Genomic DNA, 22,467 nt, shown 5'->3' on the forward strand with positions numbered 1-22,467 from the left:
CAGTGGAAACAGGAACGAAAGGAGGTTACTAGGACAAGCGCGCGGCGGCGCAGTGTGCGTGAGTGCTTGCTTAACCTGTCTTTCAATTCCCCAGACTGTTAACCCGACAACACGCCCATAAGGAAGAATCCCCTCGGGATCAGTAGAAGCCACAGAAGAACTAAACAGACGGGATAAGGCATCAGGCTTGGTGTTCTTGCTACCCGGACGGTAAGAAATCACAAACTCGAAACGAGCGAAAAACAACGCCCAACGAGCTTGACGGGCATTAAGTCGTTTGGCAGAACGGATGTACTCAAGGTTCTTATGGTCTGTCCAAACGACAAAAGGAACGGTCGCCCCCTCCAACCACTGTCGCCATTCGCCTAGGGCTAAGCGGATGGCGAGCAGTTCACGGTTACCCACATCATAGTTGCGCTCAGATGGCGACAGGCGATGAGAAAAATAAGCGCAAGGATGAACCTTATCGTCAGACTGGAAGCGCTGGGATAGAATGGCTCCCACGCCTACCTCTGAAGCGTCAACCTCGACAATGAATTGTCTAGTGACGTCAGGAGTAACGAGGATAGGAGCGGACGTAAAACGTTCTTTTAGAAGATCAAAAGCTCCCTGGGCGGAACCGGACCACTTAAAACACGTCTTGACAGAAGTAAGAGCTGTGAGAGGGGCAGCAACTTGACCGAAATTACGAATGAAACGCCGATAGAAATTAGCGAAACCTAAAAAGCGCTGCAACTCGACACGTGACCTTGGAGCGGGCCAATCACTGACAGCTTGGACCTTAGCGGAATCCATCTGAATGCCTTCAGCGGAAATAACGGAACCGAGAAAAGTAACGGAGGAGACATGAAAAGAGCACTTCTCAGCCTTTACGTAGAGACAATTCTCTAAAGGCGCTGTAGAACACGTCGAACGTGCTGAACATGAATCTCGAGTGACGGAGAAAAAATCAGGATATCGTCAAGATAGACAAAAACAAAGATGTTCAGCATGTCTCTCAGAACATCATTAACTAATGCCTGAAAAACAGCTGGCGCATTGGCGAGACCAAACGGCAGAACCCGGTACTCAAAATGCCCTAACGGAGTGTTAAACGCCGTTTTCCACTCGTCCCCCTCTCTGATGCGCACGAGATGGTAAGCGTTACGAAGGTCCAACTTAGTAAAGCACCTGGCTCCCTGCAGAATCTCGAAGGCTGATGACATAAGGGGAAGCGGATAACGATTCTTAACCGTTATGTCATTCAGCCCTCGATAATCCACGCAGGGCGCAGAGTACCGTCCTTCTTCTTAACAAAAAGAACCCCGCCCCGGCCGGAGAGGAAGAAGGCACTATGGTACCGGCGTCAAGAGACACAGACAAATAATCCTCGAGAGCCTTACGTTCGGGAGCCGACAGAGAGTATAGTCTACCCCGAGGAGGAGTGGTCCCCGGAAGGAGATCAATACTACAATCATACGACCGGTGAGGAGGAAGGGAGTTGGCTCGGGACCGACTGAAGACCGTGCGCAGATCATGATATTCCTCCGGCACTCCTGTCAAATCGCCAGGTTCCTCCTGAGAAGTAGGGACAGAAGAAACGGGAGGGATGGCAGACATTAAACACTTCACATGACAAGAAACGTTCCAGGATAGGATAGAATTACTAGACCAATTAATAGAAGGATTATGACATACTAGCCAGGGATGACCCAAAACAACAGGTGTAAACGGTGAACGAAAAATCAAAAAAGAAATAGTCTCACTGTGGTTACCAGATACTGTGAGGGTTAAAGGTAGTGTCTCAAATCTGATACTGGGAAGATGACTACCATCTAAGGCGAACATGGGCGTAGGCTTCTCTAACTCTCTGAAAGGAATGTCATGTTTCCGAACCCATGCTTCGTCCATGAAACAACCCTCAGCCCCAGAGTCTATCAAGGCACTACATGTAGCACCCGAACCGGTCCAGCGTAGATGGACCGACAAAGTAGTACAGGATTTTGATGGAGAGACTTGAGAAGATATACCTTAAAGACTGCTTGTGTTTAATCCTGAATCCAGTTGCCCCTCTTGTACTGGGATAAAACAATAGGGAACCCATGAACCTTATGGAGGAGTACATGTGTTTTGTAGACACACCTGAGTTCTAAACTGGCTGAGGTAAACATTTTAGGAAAGCCTGGGTTCTTAAATCCCAGTGAAAGCAGATATGACAAGGTTTGTCAATGTCATGTTGCCCTTCTATTTAGATGAAACTAGCGAGAAGGATCATTTTTCTTCTCTTAATCCACATTTTCTATGAAAAAAACATGTTCATGCTTTAGGGCTGGTGGCCCCATAAATATTGGTCAAATGTAAAGTGTGTGTGTGTGTGTGTGGGGGGGGGGGCGTGGATAAGATGGGGTATAGGCCTACACTGTCTTCATCCTCTAAACTCTGGATGTTTACTAACTTTGGGTAGTTGGAAACACAAGCATCTTCATATACAATAGGTTTGTTTCAAAATTAGCATGTTTCTGGTCCATTTGTATTTTTAATCTGCTCAAGGTATCGGTTGTCTTAAACCACAGGTTTAGGATCAGATGACCCATTAGGGGGGTGAAAGAACAGTTGACCCTGTACCCGTGGTAAGTGTTATCTTCTAACACGTTACAGCGCAGGCATCCCACTGGGCACAAACTGGTTGAATCAACGTTGTTTCAACGTAATTTGTCAATGTATTGTGACATGGAATCTTCTTGGAAAATACATTGAATCATCAACATAATCTGTTGTTTTGAGGGTGAAATTTCAACCACAGGATGATGTCATCATTGTAATCAAAATTAGCACAGCCAAACCTTTTATAAAATAGGTTGAATTTATACCTTTGAAAAAATGTCAGATTTTCAACATTATATACACTTTCAGAAAAAACAATAGGCTGGGCAGCACCTCAGCCCGGATCGAACCCCATCCAGGGTTTTAACTACACCCAGCCCTGCTTAGCTTTAATATGTCACTGACTACTACCAATATGCTATTGTGAGAATTATTATTGAGAGATCTCTTAATAACAAAATATATTCAGTGTTAATATCAAAGTCATTCCAAGGGGTAGGTTTGACAAAGCAAATGAGATGTAACAGCTATTGTTTCAATTCAACCCAGAGTTCAACTAATAGACAAGGCATACAGTATGGGCCTAGTGTCTCAAGCGTTGGTTGATTTCAAATTTAATCTTCCAAGTTAATCATTCACATTTTGATTCACGTCTCCATCTCAACCAAAAATCTAAGTTAAAGAATAGGACTAAATTGAGTCAAACTTTATTTAAAGTGGATTTAAAGTTTGATTTGATTAAATGTAGACCTATTCTTTAACTTAGATTTCTGGTTGAGATGGAGATGTGAATCTAACATACATTTTTCATTTTTCGACAAACTGGAATTAAAGCCAGACTAAATCAGTGGCACAGAAGGAACTATCCAATCAGAAGATACGTCTGCTTCAAAATGGTGATATTTGGTTTCGTTGTCAACCAAACACAATTCAATGTTACTTTAGTAATACAGTAGATAGCCTAAAGTTCAGTGTACCTTACAAACTAATGGAACCGTATTTATTCAACTTTAAAATAAGCGCCACATTTTGACAAAGCGTGCATGTTCAAGGTAGTGACGTGTGTAACTCTGTTGTTGTTTTTGGTCGCACTGCTTTCCTTAATCTTTGCCAGGTCGCAGTTGTAAAAGAGAACTTGTTCTCAACTGGCCGACCTGATTAAATAAAAGGTGAAAAACAAGGAACAAAAAAATAGCATTCTAAGGTCACAGATCTGTGGAGATCTTCCCAATTGCTATAATAATCTGTGCAGAATCTCAAACAGCATTGATCACTTGCACCATGCTCTTTTAATGTAATCTCAACTACAATCCAGGTCATTTGGTTGTGCTATTAGATAAAGCACATTGATAAAACATTTCAGTAGTTGTATAATTACTAAATGTCTGACATTGTATTCCCATTTGAACTTTGTTGTGCTTTTAAATGGTCCAAAGTGCTGTGAAAACACATTTAGATGACAGATAAACCAGAAATCAGACAGTTTTTCCAATGGAATTTGGTTGTGCTTTTAGATGGTTGAACGCATAGTGAAAACACATTGGGAATTAAACACACTTCTCATTGTCTTTTTGAGTGGGGGATGCAACCAGACTCACAGGAAAGCCTTCATGAAGACAAGTAGCCTAGTGGTTAGAGTTGGACTAGTAACCGAAAGGCTGCAAGTTCAAATCCCTGAACTGACAGGGTACAAACCTGTCATTCTGCCCCTGAACAGGCAGTTAACCCACTGTTCCTTGGCCTTTTTGAAAATAAGAATTTGTTCTTAACTGACTTGCCTTGTAAAATAAAAATCTGAAGCAGATCTTAATTTGTAAATTGGGAGGTGCCCGAACAAAAGTGAGTGCTAGAGGGGGGGTTCTGTGGTACCAGAACTCATGAGAAAAAAGATAACCTTTTATAATAGAGCATTGAACGCATATCATCACATTTGGGTAGAGCAGTAGAGTAGAGCCATTTACAGAAGGTGAACACATGGGGAACATTTTTAGTAGCCTAGGGTCCGGGAAAGTGTTGGCCTTTTTAAAACCGCATTTCGTGCAATTCTACATCCTTTTACATGACTGGAGACTTTGGCATTATCTGTTTTTTAATCCGCACAAATGATCGAAATGGCAGGCTACTTTGACGCTGACAAATTTAGTATCTGAGATCAATAAAAACGATCTTGTCTTGAATCCATCAATAGCCTATAGGCGTAGATTTGTGGAGAAACATATAGTAGGCTACAATATGAGGAGCAAATTAGTCCTAAAAATATTTTCCAGTTTCAGTGACTCACCCAATGATGCGCAGCTCACTCGCTGGAGATTGTCGATGCGCTCGTGTCAAAAGCCCATCTCTCTCTCTCTCTCTGTTTTGTAAAACAATATTTGGGAGTTGATAAAATATTTTGGTAGTCTACAGCATAGTCTTATCTTTTCAGCCAAGAGTCATTGCTTTTCAATCTGTGTTTTCCCTCTATTGGATTTAAAATATTGCAAAAGGCCTGTTTTGTCTGCGTGCTGTATTTTCACTGACAGATTTGCCTCGCGTTCCCGACTGTAGGCTATTCTTTGTTATTGGGCTACAATCCGCAGCTTGGCTATTTAAAAAAAAAAACTATTGGTCCTCTGTAGCTAATTTATAGGGCTTCTCATGACTGATTAGGCTATTCTGAATGATTTAATTTATTTCTGAACAGACAGCAATAATTCCGTAACTTTAGAAAATTCCTCCAGAACCCTTCATGCAGCTATGATTCTATAAGGAAACAAATGATGAAGTGTAACTCTGGAGAGATGAGGGGGCAGGATAATTGACGAAGAGGCAACTCGAATGAACTTTGATCGCTTTTATTATAATTGTTACATAGCAAAAGGTGAAAAAAAAAATTCATGGCACGAGAGGTACCGGATTCGGCCAAATAGGTTCCGGAACAAAGCAGTCCAGAACGGAAAGGTGTCGGATCCTGTTCTGGCATGATCCGGCTCAAATTAAGCACTGATTTGAAGTACCCAGGCCTCTACCTGCTGAGTATAAAGATTATTAAACAAGATTCAGTGGGCTTGTCATTCACAGTACTGATGAAAAATCAAGTATATTTGATCTAAAATGTGTGTGTATGAGGACATCTAGTGGTCACCGGATTATAAAATAAAATCCATGCAAGCTATCTTTGTACTAGCATGCGATGCCATATATTTGACGCAGGTATTTATTATTCAACAAGGATAGTCATTGACCCGGACAAAATATAATTGTATAAGCTATGCCTCCTTGTACCGGCGTTGTTGCACCCCTCTACTATCTGGCTTGGTGGGGCGATCTCGTTCTGTATTCGGCTCACCTCTCACAGTTCTGGGCGACTTTAACCTCCCCACGTCTACCTTTGACTCTTTCCTCTCTGCCTCCTTCTTTCCACTCCTCTCCTCTTTTGACCTCACCCTCTCACCTTCCCCCCCTACTCACAAGGCAGGCAATACGCTCGACCTCATCTTTACTAGATGCTGTTCTTCCACTAACCTCATTGCAACTCCCCTCCAAGTCTCCGACCACTGCCTTGTATCCTTTTCCCTCTCGCTCTCATCCAACACCTCCCACACTGCCCCTACTCGGATGGTATCGCGCCGTCCCAACCTTCGCTCTCTCTCCCCCGCTACTCTCTCCTCTTCCATCCTATCATCTCTTCCCTCCGCTCAAACCTTCTCCCACCTATCTCCTGATTCTGCCTCCTCAACCCTCCTCTCCTCCCTCTCTGCATCCCTTGACTCTCTATGTCCCCTATCCTCCAGGCCGGCTCGGTCCTCCCCTCCCGCTCCGTGGCTCGATGACTCATTGCGAGCTCACAGAACAGGGCTCCGGGCAGCCGAGCGGAAATGGAGGAAAACTCGCCTCCCTGCGGACCTGGCATCCTTTCACTCCCTCCTCTCTACATTTTCCTCCTCTGTCTCTGCTGCTAAAGCCACTTTCTACCACGCTAAATTCCAAGCTTCTGCCTCTAACCCTAGGAAGCTCTTTGCCACCTTCTCCTCCCTCCTGAATCCTCCGCCCCCTCCCCCCTCCTCCCTCTCTGCAGATGACTTCGTCAACCATTTTGAAAAGAAGGTCGACGACATCCGATCCTCGTTTGCTAAGTCAAACGACACCGCTGGTTCTGCTCACACTGCCCTACCCTGTGCTCTGACCTCTTTCTCCCCCTCTCTCTCCAGATGAAATCTCGCGTCTTGTGACGGCCGGCCGCCCAACAACCTGCCCGCTTGACCCTATCCCCTCCTCTCTTCTCCAGACCATTTCCGGAGACCTTCTCCCTTACCTCACCTCGCTCATCAACTCATCCCTGACCGTTGGCTACGTCCCTTCCGTCTTCAAGAGAGCGAGAGTTGCACCCCTTCTGAAAAAACCTACACTCGATCCCTCCGATGTCAACAATTACAGACCAGTATCCCTTCTTTCTTTTCTCTCCAAAACTCTTGAACGTGCCGTCCTTGGCCAGCTCTCCCGCTATCTCTCTCTGAATGACCTTCTTGATCCAAATCAGTCAGGTTTCAAGACTAGTCATTCAACTGAGACTGCTCTCCTCTGTATCACGGAGGCGCTCCGCACTGCTAAAGCTAACTCTCTCTCCTCTGCTCTCATCCTTCTAGATCTATCGGCTGCCTTCGATACTGTGAACCATCAGATCCTCCTCTCCACCCTCTCCGAGTTGGGCATCTCCGGCGCGGCCCACGCTTGGATTGCGTCCTACCTGACAGGTCGCTCCTACCAGGTGGCGTGGCGAGAATCTGTCTCCTCACCACGCGCTCTCACCACTGGTGTCCCCCAGGGCTCTGTTCTTGGCCCTCTCCTATTCTCGCTATACACCAAGTCACTTGGCTCTGTCATAACCTCACATGGTCTCTCTTATCATTGCTATGCAGACGACACACAATTAATCTTCTCCTTTCCCCCTTCTGATGACCAGGTGGCGAATCGCATCTCTGCATGTCTGGCAGACATATCAGTGTGGATGACGGATCACCACCTCAAGCTGAACCTCGGCAAGACGGAGCTGCTCTTCCTCCCGGGAAGGACTGCCCGTTCCATGATCTCGCCATCACGGTTGACAACTCCATTGTGTCCTTCTCCCAGAGCACCAAGAACCTTGGCGTGATCCTGGACAACACCCTGTCGTTCTCAACTAACATCAAGGCGGTGGCCCGTTCCTGTAGGTTCATGCTCTACAACATCCGCAGAGTACGACCCTGCCTCACACAGGAAGCGGCGCAGGTCCTAATCCAGGCACTTGTCATCTCCCGTCTGGATTACTGCAACTCGCTGTTGGCTGGGCTCCCTGCCTGTGCCATTAAACCCCTTCAACTCATCCAGAACGCCGCAGCCCGTCTGGTGTTCAACCTTCCCAAGTTCTCTCACGTCACCCCGCTCCTCCGTTCTCTCCACTGGCTTCCAGTTGAAGCTCGCATCCGCTACAAGACCATGGTGCTTGCCTACGGAGCTGTGAGGGGAACGGCACCTCAGTACCTCCAGGCTCTGATCAGGCCCTACACCCAAACAAGGGCACTGCGTTCATCCACCTCTGGCCTGCTCGCCTCCCTACCACTGAGGAAGTACAGCTCCCGCTCAGCCCAGTCAAAACTGTTCGCTGCCCTGGCCCCCAATGGTGGAACAAACTCCCTCACGACGCCAGGACAGCGGAGTCAATCACCACCTTCCGGAGACACCTGAAACCCCACCTCTTTAAGGAATACCTAGGATAGGTTAAGTAATCCCTCTCACCCCACCCCCCCTAAGTTTTAGATGCACTATTGTTAAGTGACTGTCCCACTGGATGTCATAAGGTGAATGCACCAATTTGTAAGTCGCTCTGGATAAGAGCGTCTGCTAAATGACTTAAATGTAAATGTAAATGTATTCCTGCTTCACTTATATTCAATGTGTCGTCATGCATTTGTGCATGCACGCTGTTTACGGTCATATCCGTCTTTCTAGCTAACTTAGCTAGCTCATCAACCAATATTTTATTCGCTTTTTCTGCACGATAGCACGTATTAAAGCCTTACAACTCATGGGGACCTCACTGTTACCACGGGTCATCGAGCTGGCCCTTATTTGGCAGCAGGGTTGCATCGGTTTCCACTGGATATGACAGCTTGTTAGGCTGGCTAGCTAGGTAGCTAATTCGCTAATGCGAACTATTTATCATGTAGCAGCCTATGCTGACTAGCGTCGCTAGCAACTAGCTAACATAGATACAGTTTAGTCGTTGGTCCACAAAATCAAACAAATGGTACTAAACTGATGACAAAATCATGTTTCGAAACATTAGTAGCTATTTATGTTGTTTAATGACATTGCGAATATCATAACTTTCGACATTTAACTACCGGTATGTATCTAATACGGCTTCGGCATGAGAAAAGTATTAATCACAATAACGGGATACCGGGAAACAGAAATAAGACACCCGGTAACGAATGCGGAGCCACGCCCTAAAATAACATGTAATAACAACAAGGCGTTTGTGACACATTCTTTGCGTTCCAATTTTGTCATAATTGTCTGAAGGTTCTAAATTGTTTATGAGCTTGGCTTCCCTTCAGAAAGTAGCTGATTCTTGTACTTTACAGCTGTATTTTCCTGCATTTACTAATAATACTAGCAAAAAAACAGATTTCATTCCTTAAAATGATATTGCCAGATGGAAGAAAATAATAAGGTAGGCCTAAACTGTAATAAGATATACCTTAAAGACTGCTTGTGTTTAATCCTGAATCCAGTTGCCCCTCTTGTACTGGGATAAAACAATAGGGAACCCATGAACCTTATGGAGGAGTACATGTGTTTTGTAGACACACCTGAGTTCTAAACTGGCTGAGGTAAACATTTTAGGAAAGCCTGGGTTCTTAAATCCCAGTGAAAGCAGATATGACAAAGTTTGTGAATGTCATGTTGCCCTTCTATTTAGATGAAACTAGCGAGAAGGATCATTTTTCTTCTCTTAATCCACATTTTCTATGAAAAAAACATGTTCATGCTTTAGGGCTGGTGGCTCCATAAATATTGGTCAAATGTAAAGTGTGTGTGTGTGTGTGGGGGGGGGGGGGGGGGGGGGGGGGGGGCGTGGATAAGATGGGGTATAGGCCTACACTGTCTTCATCCTCTAAATTCTGGATGTTTACTAACTTTGGGTAGTTGGAAACACAAGCATCTTCATATACAATAGGTTTGTTTCAAAATTAGCATGTTTCTGGTCCATTTGTATTTTTAATCTGCTCAAGGTATCGGTTGTCTTAAACCACAGGTTTAGGATCAGATGACCCATTAGGGGGGGGTGAAAGAACAGTTGACCCTGTACCCGTGGTAAGTGTTATCTTCTAACACGTTACAGCGCAGGCATCCCACTGGGCACAAACTGGTTGAATCAACGTTGTTTCAACGTAATTTGTCAATGTATTGTGACATGGAATCTTCTTGGAAAATACATTGAATCATCAACATAATCTGTTGTTTTGAGGGTGAAATTTCAACCACAGGATGATGTCATCATTGTAATCAAAATTAGCACAGCCAAACCTTGTATAAAATAGGTTGAATTTGTACCTTTGAAAAAATGTCAGATTTTCAACATTATATACACTTTCAGAAAAAAACAATAGGCTGGGCAGCACCTCAGCCCGGGATCGAACCCCATCCAGGGTTTTAACTACACCCAGCCCTGCTTAGCTTTAATATGTCACTGACTACTACCAATATGCTATTGTGAGAATTATTATTGAGAGATCTCTTAATAACAAAATATATTCAGTGTTAATATCAAAGTCATTCCAAGGGGTAGGTTTGACAAAGCAAATGAGATGTAACAGCTATTGTTTCAATTCAACCCAGAGTTCAACTAATAGACAAGGCATACAGTATGGGCCTAGTGTCTCAAGCGTTGGTTGATTTCAAATTTAATCTTCCAAGTTAATCATTCACATTTTGGATTCACGTCTCCATCTCAACCAAAAATCTAAGTTAAAGAATAGGACTAAATTGAGTCAAACTTTATTTAAAGTGGATTTAAAGTTTGATTTGATTAAATGTAGACCTATTCTTTAACTTAGATTTCTGGTTGAGATGGAGATGTGAATCTAACATATACATTTTTCATTTTTCGACAAACTGGAATTAAAGCCAGACTAAATCAGTGGCACAGAAGGAACTATCCAATCAGAAGATACGTCTGCTTCAAAATGGTGATATTTGGTTTCGTTGTCAACCAAACACAATTCAATGTTACTTTAGTAATACAGTAGATAGCCTAAAGTTCAGTGTACCTTACAAACTAATGGAACCGTATTTATTCAACCTTAAAATAAGCGCCACATTTTGACAAAGCGTGCATGTTCAAGGTAGTGACGTGTGTAACTCTGTTGTTGTTTTTGGTCGCACTGCTTTCCTTAATCTTTGCCAGGTCGCAGTTGTAAAAGAGAACTTGTTCTCAACTGGCCGACCTGATTAAATAAAAGGTGAAAAAACAAGGAACAAAAAAATAGCATTCTAAGGTCACAGATCTGTGGAGATCTTCCCAATTGCTATAATAATCTGTGCAGAATCTCAAACAGCATTGATCACTTGCACCATGCTCTTTTAATGTAATCTCAACTACAATCCAGGTCATTTGGTTGTGCTATTAGATAAAGCACATTGATAAAACATTTCAGTAGTTGTATAATTACTAAATGTCTGACATTGTATTCCCATTTGAACTTTGTTGTGCTTTTAAATGGTCCAAAGTGCTGTGAAAACACATTTAGATGACAGATAAACCAGAAATCAGACAGTTTTTCCAATGGAATTTGGTTGTGCTTTTAGATGGTTGAACGCATAGTGAAAACACATTGGGAATTAAACACACTTCTCATTGTCTTTTTGAGTGGGGATGCAACCAGACTCACAGGAAAGCCTTCATGAAGACAAGTAGCCTAGTGGTTAGAGTTGGACTAGTAACCGAAAGGCTGCAAGTTCAAATCCCTGAACTGACAGGGTACAAACCTGTCATTCTGCCCCTGAACAGGCAGTTAACCCACTGTTCCTTGGCCTTTTTGAAAATAAGAATTTGTTCTTAACTGACTTGCCTTGTAAAATAAAAATCTGAAGCAGAGCTTAATTTGTAAATTGGGAGGTGCCCGAACAAAAGTGAGTGCTAGAGGGGGGGTTCTGTGGTACCAGAACTCATGAGAAAAAAGATAACCTTTTATAATAGAGCATTGAACGCATATCATCACATTTGGGTAGAGCAGTAGAGTAGAGCCATTTACAGAAGGTGAACACATGGGGAACATTTTTAGTAGCCTAGGGTCCGGGAAAGTGTTGGCCTTTTTAAAAACGCATTTCGTGCAATTCTACATCCTTTTACATGACTGGAGACTTTGGCATTATCTGTTTTTTAATCCGCACAAATGATCGAAATGGCAGGCTACTTTGACGCTGACAAATTTAGTATCTGAGATCAATAAAAACGACCTTGTCTTGAATCCATCAATAGCCTATAGGCGTAGATTTGTGGAGAAACATATAGTAGGCTACAATATGAGGAGGAAATTAGTCCTAAAAATATTTTCCAGTTTCAGTGACTCACCCAATGATGCGCAGCTCACTCGCTGGAGATTGTCGATGCGCTCGTGTCAAAAGCCCATCTCTCTCTCTCTCTCTCTCTCTGTTTTGTAAAACAATATTTGGGAGTTGATAAAATATTTTGGTAGTCTACAGCATAGTCTTATCTTTTCAGCCAAGAGTCATTGCTTTTCAATCTGTGTTTTCACTCTATTGGATTTAAAATATTGCAAAAGGCCTGTTATGTCTGCGTGCTGTATTTTCACTGACAGATTTGCCTCGCGTTCCCGACTGTAGGCTATTCTTTGTTATTGGGCTACAATCCACAGCTTGGCTATTTAAAAAAAAAAAAGCTATTGGTCCTCTGTAGCTAATTTATAGGGCTTCTCATGACTGATTAGGCTATTCTGAATGATTTAATTTATTTCTGAACAGACAGCAATAATTCCGTAACTTTAGAAAATTCCTCCAGAACCCTTCATGCAGCTATGATTCTATAAGGAAACAAATGATGAAGTGCAACTCTGGAGAGATGAGGGGGCAGGATAATTGACGAAGAGGCAACTCGAATGAACTTTGATCGCTTTTATTATAATTGTTACATAGCAAAAGGTGAAAATAACTTTTCATGGCACGAGAGGTACCGGATTCGGCCAAATAGGTTCCGGAACAAAGCAGTCCAGAACGGAAAGGTGTCGGATCCTGTTCTGGCATGATCCGGCTCAAATTAAGCACTGATTTGAAGTACCCAGGCCTCTACCTGCTGAGTATAAAGATTATTAAACAAGATTCGGTGGGCTTGTCATTCACAGTACTGATGAAAAATCAAGTATATTTGATCTAAAATGTGTGTGTACGAGGACATCTAGTGGTCACCGGATTATAAAATAAAATCCATGCAAGCTATCTTTGTACTAGCATGCGATGCCATATATTTGACGCAGGTATTTATTATTCAACAAGGATAGTCATTGACCCGGACAAAATATAATTGTATAAGCTATGCCTCCTTGTACCGGCGTTGTTGCACCCCTCTACTATCTGGCTTGGTGGGGCGATCTCGTTCTGTATTCCTGCTTCACTTATATTCAATGTGTCGTCATGCATTTGTGCATGCACGCTGTTAACGGTCATATCCGTCTTTCTAGCTAACTTAGCCAGCTCATCAACCAGTATTTTATTCGCTTTTTCTGCACGATAGCACTTATTAAAGCCTTGCAACTCATGGGGACCTCACTGTTACCACGGGTCATCGAGCTGGCCCTTATTTGGCAGCAGGGTTGCATCGGTTTCCACTGGATTTGACAGCTTGTTAGGCTGGCTAGCTAGGTAGCTAATTCGCTAATGCGAACTATTTATCATGTAGCAGCCTATGCTGACTAGCGTCGCTAGCAACTAGCTAACATAGATACAGTTTAGTCGTTGGTCCACAAAATCAAACAAATGGTACTAAACTGATGACAAAATCATGTTTCGAAACATTAGTAGCTATTTATGTTGTTTAATGACATTGCGAATATCATAACTTTTGACATTTAACTACCGGTATGTATCTACTACGGTTTCGGCATGAGAAAAGTATTAATCACAATAACGGGATACCGGGAAACAGAAATAAGAGAACCGGTAACGAATGCGGAGCCACGCCCTAAAATAACATGTGACCACAAGGCGTTTGTGACACATTCTTTGCGTTCCAATTTTGTCTTAATTGTCTGTAGGTTCTAAATTGTTTATGAGCTTGGCTTCCCTTCAGAAAGTAGCTGATTCTTGTACTCTACAGCTGTATTTTCCTACAGTTACTAATAATACTAGCAACAAAACAGATTTAATTCCTTAAAATTATATTGCCAGATGGAAGAAAATAATAAGGTAGGCCTAAACTTTTTATTTGATTTATTATTATTATTTTTTCCACCTTTATTTAACCATGTAGGCTAGTTGAGAACACCTTTATTTAACCATGTAGGCTAGTTGAGAACACTTTTATTTAACCATGTAGGCTAGTTGAGAACACCTTTATTTAACCATGTAGGCTAGTTGAGAACACCTTTATTTAACCATGTAGGCTAGTTGAGAACACCTTTATTTAACCATGTAGGCTAGTTGAGAACACCTTTATTTAACCATGTAGGCTAGTTGAGAACACCTTTATTTAACCAGATAAGCTAGTTGAGAACACCTTTATTTAACCAGGTAGGCTAGTTGAGAACACCTTTATTTAACCAGGTAGGCTAGTTGAGAACAAGTTCTCATTTGCAACTGCGACCTGGCCAAGATAAAGCATAGCAGTGTGAGCAGACAACACAGAGTTACACGTGGAGTAAACAATTAACAAGTCAATAACACAGTAGGGGGAAAAAATGGGAGTCTATATACACTGTGTGCAAAAGGCGTGAGGTAGGTGAATAATTACAATTTTGCAGATTAACACTGGAGTGATAAATGATCAGATGGTCATGTACAGGTAGAGATATTGGTGTGCAAAAGAGCAGAAAAGTAAATAAATAAAAACAGTATGGGGATGAGGTAGGTAAAAATGGGTGGGCTATTTGCCGATAGACTGTAATAAGATATACCTTCAAGACTGCTTGTGTTTAATCCTGAATCCAGTTGCCCCTCTTGTACTGCGATAAAACAATAGGCAAGCCATGAACCTTATGGAGAAGTGCATGTGTTTTGCAGACACACCTGGGTTCTAGACTGGCTGAGGTAAACATTTTAGGAAAGCCTGGGTTTTTAAATCCCGGTGAAAGCAGATATGACAAGGTTTGTCAATGTCATGTTGCCCTTCCATTTAGATGAAACTAGAGAAATGGATCATTTTTCTTCTCTTAATCCACATTTTCTAGCAAAAAAACATGTTCATGCTTTAGGGCTGGTGGGCTGCAAATATATTGGTAAAATATAAAGTGTGTGTGTGTGTGTGTGGGGAAAATAGTGGATATAATGGGATATAGGCCTAATTGTTGTTATGAGGGTGAAATTTCAACCACAGGATGATGTCATCATTGTAAACTAAATTCAGCATAGCCAAACCTTGTTATAAAATAGGTTGAATTTGTACCTTTGAAACCATGTCAGATTTTCAAAATTATATACACTTTCAGAAAAAAACAATAGGCAGCACCTCAGCCCGGGATCGAACCCCATCCAGGGTTTTAACGACACCCAGCCCTGCTTAGCTTTAATATGTCACTGACTACTACCAATATGCTACTGTGAGAATTATTATTGAGAGATCTCTTAATAACAAAATATATTCAGTGTTAATATCAAAGTCATTCTAAGGGGTAGGTTTGACAAAGCAAATGAGTGAGTCTTTGACATGAAGACAGTGGTTAGATTCTGCCATTGGGAATGCTCTGATGTTTCCATTCTCTCCTGGTTATGACCATAGAGCCTTGTCCCAGTCTCTAGACCTGCCTGTCTGTGTGGTGGATGACCACCTGACCTCTGAAGCTGTCAATGAGATGGTAAGTTGACCTTGTCATTTCATATTACAACATTAATCCAATAAAATGTTATAGTGATGCTATCATTGGCAATGTTGACGTACCACAACCATCTCTGTTGTGTTGCAGTTGTTTAATTGGCCCAACGTTGCCAATGCTCCTCCACTCCGTTAACAGTTAATAATTATTTCAGTATGATATTTGTTGTATATTAAGTTTGATTATTTGCAATATAATTACATTTCTACCAGGAGCAGAGCAATTCTACCAGGAGCAGAGCAACCTCAGTGATGGAAACCACAGAAGAGGGGAAGCTCAACAATGTAGAACATCTGACACTTATGGACTTCCTTCAAAACCTAACTGAGAAGTATGTTCTGTTTTCTTTGGTACTATCACACCTTCAAGGAAATAGGATCAAATTAGAAACTGATCAATCGGGAAAAAATGTTCAGTGCTAGAAAAGTTGTCACATTGCAATTTTGCCAAAACAATGACACAAAAAATAACTTTCACAAATAATTAAATTTATATGACAACATTTATAACAATATTGTTTTCAGGCAATGGAGGGGATTCGTGAGGGCATGTTTGACCCGGTAAGATCATGTTACTGACAATTTAATTAGATTACCATGAAAACTCTGCCTAATGTTTAACCTTGTTCATAAGCTTTTGAAAGACACACTATGCAACATTTTAAAACACTTATTCTGTTTCTGGAATACAGCTGACAAAACAACAGCTTGCCGGCTTGTGTCTGAGGATTGTCCAGTTTTTATCGGACAAGCTGATGCAGATCATCATCCCAGGTCTTTACGAACTACTGGGCATCCAAGATGCTGCCTCCTCTCCATTGTCACAGAGATCTCTCTCAGCGTCACTCATCAGTCTGTTAGACGATAAGACTAACACCAAGTCCCGCGTGAGATTTACTGAGGCTGGTGTACCTAAGAGGCCAGGCAGTCGAAAGTCTTACAATAGCTTTCGCATCCCGACTCCCTACCCTTCCTCCAACTGTGTTGAGCAGGAAGAGGAAGAAGAGCAGGAATCACAACTTAAGTTCAAGGAGATTTACCTGACTAAGGGCTGTCTGGGCAGTGGAAGCTACCTGCCCAATGGGGCCATGAGGTAAGTCCCATGATGGTAGTGACTGTCCATTACTGTTTATGACTTATCAACCATCATTTACTTTCTCATATAAAATATTTATTTGATGACTTTATTACTTCATTCCAAGTCATCAACTCATCTCTATAGAGCTGCTGCTTATCCTGTCTGACAAAATCACTATTTTAGTTGTTCTTCTAAGTAAATAAGACCTACTTTTATGACCGCTGAACACCAACTGTCAATCACTTAGATCATGTATTTCCAGGTAGAGAATCCTCGCAACGCAACTGCTTTTTATCTCTCTCATGCATTCTCTCGTCTCTCCGTCTCAGTCAATGAGGTTTCCGTATCTGCTCCACACAGAGTGGACAAGCAAGTGGGCGTGCAATGGATTATGGGAATTAATTGCCATATTTTCTGTGCTAAACTATGTAGAATATTGGCCTGTTGGAAACTACAACTCCCTACTACATTGCATAGTTCGTGCTTGATCTGATTTATCTCTACAGAAACTGAGCATCGAGCTTACAGAAGAAGAAAAAAATTAACTATATGGAATTCAAATAATTGAGCCGACGTCGGTTAATTAGTTGTTTAAAAAACGAAAAATAACAAAAATGTTGGTTAAATGCTCAGCTCTAGATTCTAATGACATCATCAGTGTGCATCCTGTGATTTTAACAAATTATGAGTAGGAATTGCCTACTAATTGGTTGATGATGTCATAGAAAACACTTATCTTCCTCTTTCTACAAAACATAGAAATGCCCATTTTTCACATATGCTGATGTTGGGGTGGTGCTGGAGATGATGAATATGAAGTTGAAACATTTAGAAATTTCCCTTTAACATTTCTTCAAACTGCCTTGTATTTATGATTGTCCTTGAAGTTACAGTATTTGAAGTTTATAGCAATTTGGATTTTTGTGGAGGATAGATATTGCCAGGATAGATATATATCTACAGGCCAGTTTCAATACAAATGACTTATGACAATGGTGCAGATGTATTTGACACACTGAATGTGCATCACAGCCTAACATATTATTTGTTTGACTTTGATGATTTCTGTTGTTTTTTCCCCCAAGGACTCTAACCTCTCTGTCTGATGTGCAGAAGAAAACAACCAACTCTGAGACACTACAAGTCCTCTTAGGTGTCTCAGAGGACACCCTTTAACCTGTGTGCAGGACAGCCTGCAAGGTTCTCTCTCCAAACTTGCATGCATGTCCAATTTCCCATCTGGAAGTGCAGGCTCTATGATGCTAACCCCTGCTGTAATGGCAGAGTTGGCTAAAGATGTCAAGTCGGCCTTATCAGTGGTCGTTAAGAGTGCCTCCGCTAGCCAAACCTCTCTAGTGACACCGGTAAGGGGAGACTCACAGACCAAGGTGACTGAGAGCATGGTGAGAGAGCTGGCTGCTAAACTTGAAAAAGTTGACCAAGAGAGCAAGAGTCTAACAGGGCAAGTCATGACCACCATCTCTGACACAATGTTGGCTTTTGTTGACGAGAACGAACAGAATTTGCTGGAAGATCTGAAGGACAAGATCACATTTTTGGCATCGCATGTTGGCTTCATTGAGGATCTTGATGCCCTGATAAGGAAATACGAGAGCAGCTACAATATTAGTGAATCTGGTTCCTCCTGCACGCTCACATCTAAGAGCATCCAAAAACTCTCCAGCCGGGAGTTTCAAACATCAGCAATACAAGCAGTGAGTGGAATTCTTGCCAAAAAAGTCAGTAGTTTGAGCTTTCCTAGTTCAGTCGTTCAGTCTGAGTTAACAGGTGCTGTGTCAGGTCAAACATTGTCTGGCATTGTAAAGACAGAGTCAAATCACCCAGTGGGCTCAGCAGCGTCAGTAGTTGTTAAGACTTTCGTGTCAGATATGAAGTCCTTGGCTGAATCTGAAGAGAGTCCCCAACAGAAGAGTGCCTGGTCTGCTGCTGTTCACATTTACCACAGCATCCAAAACAACTTGAAAGATTATTTCGGCAAGCTTCAGCGATGTGCCTTAAAGAGCATTGTCACATCTGATGACAACATCACAAATGCTGAGTTTAAGGAGACAGTTCCACTTCCTTGCTTAGACATGAAATATAGGCCCAGTAAGAGTGAGCCTCAGTTGCCAGAGTCCACTGGTGAAGTTACTTTACAAAGAGGCCTAAGTGAGAGCTCAAAACCTCTTTGGGCACAAACTGAGTCAGAAGAAAGCAAGCTCCTTCTGACAACTTGCACCAAAGAAGTCATCTCAGAGCTTCTGGTCTTGTACAACACTGAGATGTCAAAGGAGGACCCCCTGTACACTGTTGGAGAAAAAGGATCAGGCTTCTCTTTTGAGAGAGATAAATTTGTAGAGGGTGTTCTGGCTCAGCTTGGGGATATCTCCCATTCCTGGTCCTCATCACCAATAGTATGTGAGTTTCCCTGTCAAATTGAGGACAGCAGAAGTAAGGCCACAGCTTCTTTGACCAGTCTGTTAGATTGCATGAAAAAACTCTCAAGTGAGGAATTCAAGAGAGACACCACTCAAGCAGTGAGTGAGTTCCTAGTTAAAAAGTCCAACAGTAGCTTAACTAGTGCACATCCTGCTTATTCTGTAGCATCCAGGTCTTGTTCCGTTCAAAACCAGAGAACCTTGTCGAAGGATATTTGTGCGGATTCTGCTGCCTTTGGCATCATTGACACATTTGTGGAAGACCTGCAGAGCTTGGCGCAACCTGCAGAAGTAGAGGAGAGAGAACCTGACCTCCAGGAAAATGCACAAAAGCGAAAGAGCAGGATCTGGTCTGCTACCACTAGTTTATATAACAATATTAAGAAGACATTAAAGGGCTTCACCATTCACCGGCGGAAGTCAGACGTGCAGAGAAGAATGTCTAGCCGTACACCCACAGAGGACTCTGGACATCTTGTGACTAAGGAGTACCTTGGTTTGGCAAGCCAGAACTTGACGCAAGCTAGTAAGAGTGTGCCTCACTTGCCCAGTTTGAACCAGGAAGTGACTCTACACATGGGTGTCAGCGAGAGTTCAAAACTTCTCTGGACTGAAACAGACGAGGGTCTAATGAACAATGGTACCAAACAGGTCATTTCAACAATCTTGACCTCATGCGAGGATCAGACATCAAATGCACCTTGCTTCTCCACAGTAGGAAAGAAAATATCTGATATGTCCCTTGAGGTCAACATGTTGGTAGGTGGTGTTCTGTCTCAGCTGAAGGACATCTCCTTGTCAAGGTCCCCAACAACATGTGAAGACATGTTTGAACGTCTCCAAGGTTCTCCTGAGCGAACCTCTCCAGTAAGTCTAGATTGCAGCACAGCTGCCTCCAAAGGCATTGCATCTTCCCACAGTCTTTCAACAAAGAGCCTCCAAAAACTCTCTAGTCATGAGTTCCAAACCAAAGCTGAGAAAGGAGTGAGTGAGGTCCTCTCTAGATCATTTAACATTGTGGAGGAAGGTACAACAGATAAGTACCTCCAGTCTGTATCTACATCCACCACATCTACTGATATTATACAAACTATGGTGAAAGACCAGCAGGAGCTCTCCCAGACCACCCAATCATCTGACATGGTATTTGGAACCTCCCTGCTCACCACTGGACAGGTTTCTGAGAAAAGGATCCGGTCTGTTGCTCGTAACATCTACTACAGTCTGCAAAGTAAGATTACAGAGTTTCTCAGAAAAGATCTTCAAAGATCAGACACAACACTTGGTTCAATCCAAATCTTTACATATCAAAGCAGTCCTGCATCACAAAGAGCAAGTCTCGGCCATCTTGAGGTCAACCAGAGCAGTGTTACACCTGGTGGAAACGATGCCTGTGTGGACATTCCACACAAATTACTATCTAAAACCACTGAGCTCTCGGGATCCATGCTGGAGGATATTGACACGATCCGTTGTAGGAGTGCTGACAGCCAAACTACAAGAAATACCTCTTCTTCACACTCCTCCATCTCTCTAACACCTACTTCAAAAGTAAGGCAGTCGAAATGGCACTTTGCCTTACCCGGGACTCCCATCCCCACTGAGTTTCCTGCTCAGATTGACTTTCCCATTGTTAGAAACACAATCATTGAGGACTTCTTTCACACAGAGGACTTACTTCCTGTAACCTTTGTGGACAAAGTCAGGCAAGCTGCTGGGATGGTAGTGGACATTATGGTGGAAAGTGTTGAGAACACACAGGAAGATGGACAGGGTGCTTCTCATCTTGACAACCTCCGATCTGCTGTTAGGAAATTGAGAAAAATCATTTCCACTTGGACCATCCACATTTTCAGTCATGAATTGGTGGATAAAGTGATAGCCATTCAGGACAGCCACAGCACTCCACAGGTCTTAACATTGGAAGCAGCCAAAAGTGCTTCAGACTCTATTCTTTCAAGGCTGAAATGGGGAAAGGAACAATGTGCCATATCCAAGGAGCTCTCCTCTCAGCTTCTCCAGATATTTGCTGAAGAGACAGTGAAGTGCTTCCTGAGACAGTGGTCAGATGAGTATGAAAACATAAACTTTGATGTTTCAGTCCAGAACGAACCAAAGACTTCTACTTGCATGGTCATTCTTCAAATGATCACCAAAGCCACTGCTAAATGTTATTTTGAGTCCGCTACCAGCGTGGCCACCAGTGACATTGTAGAAGGCGTGTTTGATTTGGAAAGGGATACCATCAGCAGTACAGGAGAGCAGGTCCTCACCTTTAACACAAAGGTATAGTACACATACATCTTTCATGAATAACACTGCTGTTGACCTTTTGTGAGATATGATTATTTGTCATGGCATTGCACTGCTTCTTTGCAATTGATATGCTGTACTTTAAGATATCGAAAAAATGTCAGTTTGTTTTAATGTGCCTTTTCCCACCAACCAGGGTTCCAAGAAAGTTAGTAAGAACCTCTGTCCTCAAGAGTCTCTGGAGTACCAGCCTCAGAACATTTCCCCTACTGTGTACTTTACAGGTAAGCCCTGCTGCTGTTTAGGCTGCTGCTCAGTCAAGACTGAGACATTATCCCTTTACCATTCCACTAATTCATTTGGAAAGACATTGTACTCCTGAGTTGTTACCTATGACATACTGTACTGTGGGCTGGGTGGTAGCCTAGTGGGTTAAGAGATTGGGCCAGTAACTGATAGGTTGCTGGTTCAGAATCCCTGAGTTCACGAGGCAAAATCTGTCAATGTGCTCTTGAGCAAGGCACTTAATCCTTAATGCTCCTTGTAAGTCTCTCTAGATAAGTGTCTGATAAATGAGTGAAAATGTAAATTGATGGCATGCTGGATGGTCTTTCGTTGCAGAGACGATGACAACATCTCATGGCTCCTTTTCTCCAGAGGGAATTTATGATATCGCATCGTCCTTCCCACTTGAAGAGAAGAGTCGCAAACCCTCCCTTTTCACCAGATTGTCTAGATCCATCACGAAAGGCTTTCTCAGCCCATTCAAATCTTCAAGGAAAACCAAATTATTTAAATAAATTCCTCATTATAAAAACGAGAGCATTCATTTGTTCAGATAAATCTAATCGTATTGGTCACATACGCCGAAACAACTGTGAGAGGCTTTATTACGAGCCCATTCCCAACAATGCAGAGTTAAGTAAGAAAATATTTTCTAAATAGTAACACAATAACAAGGCTATATACAAGGAGTACCAGTACCGAGTCAATGTGCATGGGTGCGAGGTAGTAGAGGTAATACAGTATGTACATGTAGGAAAGGGTAA

At 42.5% G+C, this 22,467-nt stretch overlaps 1 protein-coding gene and 1 long non-coding RNA gene across 2 annotated transcripts; both read left to right on the plus strand.

The window, feature by feature from the left end:
* The first annotated feature begins 13,053 nt into the window (after positions 1 to 13,053).
* Positions 13,054 to 16,050, plus strand: LOC123991144. The gene is made up of 3 exons (XR_006830759.1): positions 13,054 to 13,100; positions 15,557 to 15,632; positions 15,863 to 16,050. It is a non-coding gene; the product is annotated as an uncharacterized LOC123991144 (long non-coding RNA).
* Positions 16,051 to 17,918: 1,868 nt separating this feature from the next.
* Positions 17,919 to 22,256, plus strand: LOC123996991. Its single transcript, XM_046300906.1, has 3 exons — positions 17,919 to 21,451; positions 21,615 to 21,702; positions 22,040 to 22,256. The coding sequence occupies exons 1-3, from the start codon at positions 17,951 to 17,953 to the stop codon at positions 22,216 to 22,218; spliced, it is 3,768 nt and encodes a 1,255-aa protein (XP_046156862.1). The 5' UTR covers positions 17,919 to 17,950; the 3' UTR covers positions 22,219 to 22,256.
* The last annotated feature ends 211 nt before the right edge of the window (positions 22,257 to 22,467 follow it).

This window comes from Oncorhynchus gorbuscha, linkage group LG02, assembly GCF_021184085.1.
Source record: "Oncorhynchus gorbuscha isolate QuinsamMale2020 ecotype Even-year linkage group LG02, OgorEven_v1.0, whole genome shotgun sequence".
In the NCBI taxonomy this organism is placed as follows: Eukaryota; Metazoa; Chordata; class Actinopteri; order Salmoniformes; family Salmonidae; genus Oncorhynchus; species Oncorhynchus gorbuscha.

Excerpts from the sequence above, each read along its gene's own strand:
- LOC123996991 (XM_046300906.1), top strand. The coding sequence starts at position 17,951 with ATGTCCAATTTCCCATCTGGAAGTGCAGGCTCTATGATGCTAACCCCT. Across the intron at positions 21,452-21,614 it reads TCCTCACCTTTAACACAAAG|GGTTCCAAGAAAGTTAGTAA; the intron begins GTATAGTACACA and ends CCCACCAACCAG. Across the intron at positions 21,703-22,039 it reads CCCTACTGTGTACTTTACAG|AGACGATGACAACATCTCAT; the intron begins GTAAGCCCTGCT and ends CTTTCGTTGCAG.